Source organism: Gavialis gangeticus, unplaced genomic scaffold, assembly GCF_001723915.1.
Source record: "Gavialis gangeticus isolate Ggan-Ray unplaced genomic scaffold, GavGan_comp1, whole genome shotgun sequence".
Classification (NCBI taxonomy): Eukaryota; Metazoa; Chordata; order Crocodylia; family Gavialidae; genus Gavialis; species Gavialis gangeticus.
In genome coordinates, this window is record NW_017729004.1 from 56338030 (window position 1) to 56347085 (window position 9056).

At 44.5% G+C, this 9056-nt stretch overlaps 1 protein-coding gene across 1 annotated transcript in view; it reads right to left on the reverse strand.

The window, feature by feature from the left end:
- CALCR (calcitonin receptor) overlaps window positions 1-9056 on the reverse strand; it is a 189367-nt gene that overhangs the window by 123363 nt on the left and 56948 nt on the right. Inside the window, exon 5 of the mRNA XM_019508430.1 lies at window positions 3853-3944. Within this exon, the coding sequence (XP_019363975.1) occupies window positions 3853-3944 (92 nt within the window). The remainder of the gene's footprint in view (window positions 1-3852; window positions 3945-9056) is intronic.

A 9056-nucleotide genomic window follows, 5' to 3' on the forward strand; every position in this document is an offset into this window, starting at 1 on the left:
GGGGGGGGGGGGAGTGGCCTGCACAGCTTCACTGCCCAAGGGGCAGAAGCGTTGCCAGACTCCAACCCCGGGCTAGCAGTTTGCAGTAAAGGGTGTGTGTGCAGTGGGGTGTGTGAAATGAGCTGGATTCGGCCCAAATTGGGGACAGCGGTTCAATTCACTGATTCGGATCATTGTCCTGATTTGATTTGTCTGAATCTGAAGATTCAATGCTGATTCGGAGAATTAGTGATTCAGCCATAGACACAGCTTTAAATGTGTTTTCTACATATCTCAAGGTACCAGGCATGGCTTGTGAACCCTACGATGGTGGGGTGGATAGAGTGTCACACAGGAGTGCGGGAGGGCCCCCCATGTACTTGGCAATGGACCCTGAAGTGGACCGGAAGTACTTCTGGTCCACTGTTGAGCATGTGGGGGAACCCCCACCTCGAGCCTCCCGGCTCAGTGATTGGCCATAGGGGGACCTTGGGTGCCCCCCCAGACCCAGGAGGCACCAGTCACCGAACTGGTGGGGAGAAGGAAGGGTCCCTCACATGCTCTGCAGTGGACCTGGAAGTGGACCTGAACTGCTTCTGGTCCACTTCCGGGTCCGCCACTGAGTGCGCTGGGGAGCTCCCCCCACGCTCCTGTGGGACACTCCATGCACCCCACCATCTCAGCTTTGATAAGCCACCTGGTACCTTAACTAGAAAAAATAGTTAAAGCTGTGTCTGTCTGAATCTCTCCGAATTGATTTGGAGGGTTCCAATTCAATTTGGAGAGATTAGAGGGTCTCCTGATTTGATTTGGATTTGTAGATTTGGCCACCAAATTGGGCCAAATCTCTGCTGAATCGCATCAGCAACCAAAGCTTCACACAGCCCTAATGTGCAGTGCATGCATCTTTTGATGATACTGAGCTTTTTAATATCCCTCTCCCTGTCTGCAAACTTAACAGGGCTGCAAACCAGCGGGGGGGCTGATAAAACCGTAGTGTTTTTCACAGCAAAACAAAGCCTATCGCATTAGTTTAAACTCTTCTTAAACAGCTTTTTCCAAGGAGGGACATTACCAGCTAATCTGTTGATTAGCTCCAAAAAGCCCTAAGTGGACACTCTTCTGTCTGCCTGTGTCCTGTCCCAGTGAAATTGGACACACACACACACACACACACACACACACACACACACACACACACACACACACACACACACACACACACACACACACACACACACCCCCTGCCTCTTAGCATTAGCTAGCATACCACATGTCTAGGGCCTGTGGGGCAAGGGTCCATGCTGTGGGAGATGGGAGGGAAGAAGGGCGGAATCCCTGCTTAAGCAGTGAGGGGAAGGAGAAGTGGAGCAGGGGGAAGTCAGGCAGACCCTGCTGTGCCTGCAGTCTTCTGTGGAGTTCTGGCTAGGAACGAGAGGGGCAGGGCCAGCCTCTTCTTTGAAGCAGAGAGCACAGTTTAGCCCAGTCCATCCCATCCCAGGGCTGCAAAGCATCTGGGATGCTGGGGGACTCTGGTTTAACTTCAACCAGGAAGGGGTCTGAGACAGACAGTGCATAAACCAGTTTGACCCAAATCAGTTAAATCTGATACTAAATTCAGGTTTATCTTAAACCAGTTTCAGCTATTTTGAAACTGGTTTATGTACATTGAACTTATGTTCTGTTACAGGTTTAAACCATCCAATCACTGAAACTGGTTTATGTGTAATGTCTGTCCCTAGCTTTAAGGTCTTTACCTCCCAACAAATGGTTAATTCATTTCCTTAGGTTTGATGTTGAGATTTTTCTTGTTCTATTTCTGCAAGATGTAAAATTCATTCTGGCCCTGAAAAACCAGTTGGATGTTATTCTGTTTGTCATTGTCTCTGAGGCAGACATCCTCTTTTAATTCTTACAACTGTCTAGGGTCACAGTGGGTGCATCTACACAAGATACTACTATGCAGTGTTTACTGCACATTTATTTAGTACTTGCATAACTAAGTACTAAATAAATGTGCAGTAACTGGAGTTGCTGTACAGTAGCATTAGTGAATGCCTTTTTAGTGACACTACAGGGCAGTAGCTAATAATATTGCATGGTAATGTATTAACACTGTTGGTGCTGTGATATGCTACTGTGCAGTATTATTCAGCTACTGCACAGTTGGCATCTCATGTTGATGTGCCCAGTGTGGAGAAGGTTGTTGAGTCAGTTTCCTGTAATTTAATTTTAGAAGTCTTTCACTGGCCTTTCAGACGTCCATTTTTCTTGTGCCTCATTCTGGATGTGCTGTGCTGACATTGCAGATGACAGTGCATTCATAGCTTAGAAAGCTGAGGGGCTAGAACATGGTGGTGGTGGTAACTCATACAATTCCACTGAAAATGCAGTGTTTATAAAGCTCTTCTGTTGTTCCTTTTGTTTCACCAAAATACTTGGGACTATATGCAGCTAGAACTACCCTTAGAGAGATGCTATCTATACTGAAATGTTACTGTTTATAGTAGTACCATGAGAGCTAAATGCCATAATTCTGGTGCCTAAGAGTTTGAAGGACATATCTTGTGGAAATCAGCATAGCTCCATTGAAGTTGATGCTGATTTACAACAGTTGAGATCCTTCCCAATCGTTCTGTTTATGTTTGAACATTTTCTTCACAGTGTACTCAGTTGTCATTTTATTTAAAATAAGAAATGACTGCAGGACTTACTGTGTTAGACATGCAGTAGCTGGATTTTTATAGTTTCTCTTTATAGAAAAAGAAAGCTTTATTCTGTTCTCAGTCTTGTTCTAGTCCTACTGAATTTGATGGATGTTGTGAATATATGTCTGAGGGCAAACTGAACCAAGGAAATCCCTCTGCTATTTCAACAGAGATGCTTTATTATACGCTATATGACAGACTTACACTCAGAAGAATAAGATTCAATTTCCCTGTTTGTTTGCATATAGCAGCTGCAAATATGTATAACAATCAGAATGTGATCTTCAAAAATTATACTGCAGGACCTTACTTTATGATATTCAGTAAAACTGAGAGGATGGGTACACCCTACAAAATTTATTTTCAATGCACTCATTACTAGTAAATGGGTGCATCTACTCATGCAATTCATGTGACTGAATATACTCTGGCTAAGTCTGAGATGGAGTATACTAATCCCAATGTCTCTGTCTACATATGTGTTTAAGCACAGTAATTTATTGTGCTGCTGGATACCACTTGTATCTGATAGGATTATCCAGCAGAGCACTGTAAATTAGTCTACTGCACCCTAATTGTTGCACATGTGTACATGGCGATGCTTTACTACACTGCAAATTAGTCTGCTACGCAGTAAAGCATCTCGTGTATATGTCTGTTTCTCTAAAGTTTGTGGCTCAGATCTGTCACAACATATCAGAAGTGTCAGTTACATTTGGGGGGTTAGGGAGGAGTTGGCTCCAAATTATAGTCAGAGTTCAGCCTCTGGTATGACAATACCTGCCAGCATACTTAAAGAGTCAAAAGGTAACCAGTGAATTAGTGAAGCATAATACCCTCAGTAAGGCCCTCTATGCTCCCTCTTTCTACTGGTCCTAGCTTGTATGCCAGCCATAGAAAAGGTAATAGCATAGAATATAGATAATAGATAAAACAGTGAGAGAGCTGCCTTATACTGGAAAAATCTTTCTATGGTCAGGTATTTAATGTCATTCTGCACAGCTTTTGCTTCAGTTCTTTTCTTCTAGCATTATCAGAAAAAATACTAAAGAGAACTGAGTATAACTTTCAAGCCACCTTCTAACTTTTTTCCTGGTTAAATACCTCTGGCATTTGGCAGCATCTGAGAGAGGAGAAGAAAATATAAACTATAAAAAACACTTACTTGAAATAGAAGAAAATCCCCAAGGAAATCAAGAGCGATGTTATTGACAAAGCATGGCCTACTATAGCCATATAATAAAGTATGAATGCCATCTGGAATTAAAATAAAAAGATAGGTATGAAAAACTGGTGAGAAGTAATTTATTTATTGTTATGAGCAACAATTTGTGGAAGCAAACACGGAATTTTGATTTCTTTTTATTCAGATGTACTGCTAAGATATGCCTGAAATATTCCCAATAAATTAAAAGGCATGGCTGAGAAGGTAAAGAGATGAGATTAAGTGGTTTTTGCATGTGCAGCTCTGTCCCTGCTCCATAAAAGCCAAAGGCAAAATTCCTGTTGACTTTAAGAGAAATAGATTAGGTCCAAACCTATGTGTATACCTATACCAGTTTAAATAAAGAGAATTTCACTGAAGTTCATAGGACTGATTCAGACTGGTATGAATCTAAACTAACCTTCTAAAGTAACAGTGATGTAAAGTCATTGTTAATGACATAAGAATCAGTCCCCTATTCTGGGTGTGTCTACATGCTCAAATAATGCAAAGTAATAAACTCTGGAGCTTATTGCTCTGGAGTTTATTGCTTCCCAGTGCTGCATTTACACATGTGCCCAGGACTGCAGTATGCTGAGCTGTGTTGAAGCAGCCCTGGCTGCCAGGGGATCCTGAGGGTCAGCCTGCCAACCCAGAGCTGCTCCTGCTGTCCTTAACCTGCTGTGGAGGGGCTGGCCGGGGCATGAAGGTACTTCAGCATGGGGCTATCCAGAGGCAGCCCCCACCCATGAACACCCATGTGTGCGGTGCTGCACAGTAAAATACAAGTACTACCCTGCTGCAGAGTTTATTAGTTTACTCTAGCATAACAGCCCTGCACAGGAAGATGCAAGATGTTTATTGCAGAGCTAATTAGTTTAGTCTATTCTGCAGTAAATGTCTCATGTAGATGCACCCACTGAAATGTAAGATAGGCCTACCTTTACATCATATGCTGTCAAATTATTATTGGACCACAATCATGTGGATCAGCATTGGCTGCACAATACTACAATATCTAAATGTCACATTTGTTCTCAGCCAAGGCCTGGTGTGTCATTTAGATGTGACATGGTGTGAAACAGGTGCAGGAATCTGGCTGCCTGTCAAGCTCTGCTCCAGAGATGGGCAAAATAAGGCCTGTGGGCTGGATCCAACACTCAAGACCATTCTTTCCGGGCTGTGGGTCCCCTTAAAATTTAGAAAATTAATATAAAAAATGACAGGAACCAAGGGCAGTAGGACCCAGGGGAAGCCTGGAGGGCTCCCACAACAGCAGGACCTGCCTGGCCCCACCCCCCCAGCTGGAAGCCCCAGCAGGGCCCTCTGGCCTGGGACCACATGGCTGCCCCAGTGGTGCCAGAACTTCAGGTAAGGAGGGGGGAGGGCAGGGGAGGACCCCAGGAGAAAGTGGCCCAGGGAAAACCTGAGTGCGGGGGGGGGAAGCAGCCCCTTGCCCGCCCCATGGCCAGCACCCCATGCTGCAGCTGCTTGCAGCCATGCTTAGCTTTTCCCCGGGCTCCTTCCCAGTGCAGAGGAAAGTGGACCCTCCCCCACCACATGGCCGGTTCTCCCTGATGCAGCTGCTCGCAGCTCATATGGGGCTGTCCAGAGCAGGCACAGGCAGCCCCACACAGGCTGCGAGCAGCTGCAGCACAGGGCGTTGGCCACAGGATGGGTGAGGGGCCACTTTTTTCCCACCGTGCTCAGTACCACCTTGTAACCTGCCCCCGCTGCCAGCCTGGGCCCTGCGCCAGCTCCTGGCTCACCCGTCGGGGCTGCATGTAGTGACAGCAGCTGCGGCCCCCCGCCCCCCGGCTTGCCATGCCAGACAGTGTTTGCCGCCGCTGCCTGTGGGCTGCCCAGCACGTGAGCTCTGATGGGCAAGCCTGGAGCCAGCGTGGAGCCCAGGCTGGCAGCAGGGCTGGGTTACAAGCTGGTGCTGAGTGCAGGGAAAAGCGGCCCCTTGCTCACCCCATGGCCAGTGCCCTGTGCTGTAGCTGCTTGCAGCCCACATGAGGCTGCCTGTGCCTGCTCCAGACAGCCCCGCATGGGCTGCAAGAACCTGCAGCAGGGAGTGCCAGCCATGGGGTGGGCAAGGGGCTGCTTTTCCCCGCGCTCAGCACCAATTTCTTCCCTGCCGGCAAGCAGTGGGTCAGGGCTGTGTGCTGCCCCCCGCCTGTATTGCAGGGTTGGGGGGCACTGCGTGTGAGCGGGTGCAGGAACCAGCAAGGGCATGGGGCCCACACCAGTATCCCAGGGCCGGCGGGGCCCAGAGCAGGGTGGCAGGAGCATGGGGTCCCAGCCGGCAGGGGCTCTATAGAGCCATGCCAGCTCCCCCTCTCCCTGCTGGTACAGCCCTGCTGTACAGCTGGTACAGCCTTCTCTGCAGACCCCTGCCAGCCTGTGCCTTGCTTTGGGCCCCACCGGTGCTGGCCCTGGGACATTGGTCCCAAGATGGTGTCCAGGGGGCGGGGCACCTGTCAAAGGGCAGGGTACCTGTCAAGGGGTGGGGCTACCCATGTGGCCCTTGACAGCCTGCCAAAACTGGGTAAGTGGCCCTCTGCCTGAAATAACTGCCCGCCCCTGCTCTGCTCTCACCTTCTGTAATGAAAGTATTGATATTTTATCAGCACATTTTGGAAAAGCATCATTAGCTGTTCTTCCAGGCTTACTTTCTTTTCAGATATACTTCATTAATTCTCATTTTGTTACATAGAAGCAATTTTCCTTTCCCTTATTTCCTTTTAAATGATTCAATGAACTCCTTTTAAAGGAATGTCCTCCTCCATGAAATGCTTAAGAGCTGTACCAGCATTATAGGTATTATTTTCATATTCATCATTACCCCTCCTCCTTCCCTTTTCCTCCTGTGTTTTTGGAAATGTGGGAAGAATAAAAATAGAAAAGGTGTTTCATACAATGCTTCTGCCTCACTCATCTTCAGTTAATTTATGGCCATCTTCTAATTATCCAGCTTTCTTTAGTCATTCCTCATTCTGAGTTTGTGGGGGTATCCATATGTTTTTTACTTTGAATTAAAAAAACCCAGAAAAATTAATTCTCCTTAGTAGAGATGTCTGTTTTGTATATCAGTTTATGCTGTTTAAATTTTACAGCTATTATGTCATCTTTTTCTCTCTCTGTTCTAAAAATGGTCACATTACAGCTGTCTGACTGTGTACATGAACCTCAAAGTGGGTAAATGTCATTTACCAGATTGCTGGTATCTACTAAAATAATGTAGAGTAGCCTTCCTGTATATCAGAATCAAGGCCCTACAGAATGGGTGCATCTATATGTGCTATTAATACACCTGAATACACTCTGGTGCAGTTCATGCTAGAATCAGCTGCTTCCTGGGCACAGCACCTTCACAGGTGCCTGGGACCGCAGCAATCTGAGCCAGGATGGAGCAGCCCTGAGCTGATGGGGCATGGTACAGTGAGCCCCAGGCTTCAGGTGGTGGTGGTGCTGGCTGGAGTGCAAAGGTACTACAGTGTGGGGCTAGGTGGCAGGCAAACCCTGCACTGTAGCACCCTCATGCCCTAGCCAGCTTCAGTCACAGTCTACACGTGTGTTTAAGTCCATGTAATTATTCCGCTGTAGGATAGTACTTGTCCTGGATAGTACTATCCTACAATGGAGTTATTAGTTTACTGCACCCTAATACAGGTGCACACGTAGACTGTGACACTTTCCTGTGGAGCTAATTAGTCAGAAACTCCAGAAAGAAGTTTAGCTAGGAACTCTGCAGAGGACAAAATGGAAAGTGGTAAGACAGGACAAATTTCTGTTTATAATTCTTTTTTTTTTCACATACATCTTTGTCATTTCTTCACTTCTGTGTCATTGCTAGGGTTTTGCTTTTGTTTTCGTGTTCTTGGCAGTATGCCTTGAATTTAAAAATTTAATTAACAGATAAACAATTCCTAAATATTTTGATATGTTGTGCAGTACACAAGCATTGCTATGAAAGAACTTTAAGACAGGTAAGTGGTAGTGGTACTGACAATTAAGTGTCTGTGTATTCTGGAAGACTAGAACCCATTCAAATTAATACATTTTAATTTTAGGACTATGATATATTAACATAATACTTGAAAGTCAAGAGTAGCATTTGTGAAAAACAATATTTTAACATATTTATGTTTCTTTAATATACATTTCTAACAGTAAAAATTAGAGCAAATATGAATACATTAGACTGCCAAGTAATAAACATATGGTGTATCTGTACATTGTAACAGATGCTTTGATGTAGACTTATGAACTAATGTCTCAGAAATAAAATATTTTTCTCTCTTTAAATTCATAAAAAGATTGAACTATTTTAGTAACTCTTGCACTCCTAAAAACTCCCTCTTGTTGTGCTTTATCTCCCAAATTGATGCTAATTTCATGGCTTTCAAAAGAGTTTTTCATTTTTTGCTTAGAAAGCTACTAAAAGTAATACTTTTCACGTTAATTTTTTTTCAAAATTTTTAACTTGGGAAAACTATGTTAAAGCAGCGTTTAAGACCTCTTGCTGAAATATTAATGAGATTATCAGAATGTACAGGAAAATAATCTATAAATAAGATACATGCTTGGTTTATGAACATGTGGATTAAAGGTTAGAGTACACCTTGGCACTGTTGTAGAATACACTACGTTCCTTCTGCATTTTCCATTATTTTTTTGCTGCAAAAGGATCCCAACCTGTGCACAATTTTCCTTTCTATTTCATCTGTACTTTGGCTGAATAACTGTCACAATTCTTCTTCTGGAAGGCATGCTTAATAGGTAACAGAGCTACATTTTGCCTCCCTACATGGGTCAACATCTGGAAAAGTGACTTTTTTATGGCCTTTGAGATTTAATGCCTTTGAGATCTTGAGTTGTTACTATTATTCCCTCCTTATTCTCCAGATTAGCCCATTTTACAGTTACTGCTTTCTATAATGTGACATTTTTCAGAGTTCATCTTATGGCAATCCAATAGCCCTCTCTAACATAATGTAGAATGGCTCATTATAATGGCTGAATATAACCACAGAGATGCAAGTAGCTATTTAAAAAGCCATGAAAACAACACATCAGTTTCTGATTCTTTTCCTCCCAGAATTCCAAGGAGTTAGAAATCATTTATTGTAATCAGGTCTTCTTGGCTCTCCACTTGGCTT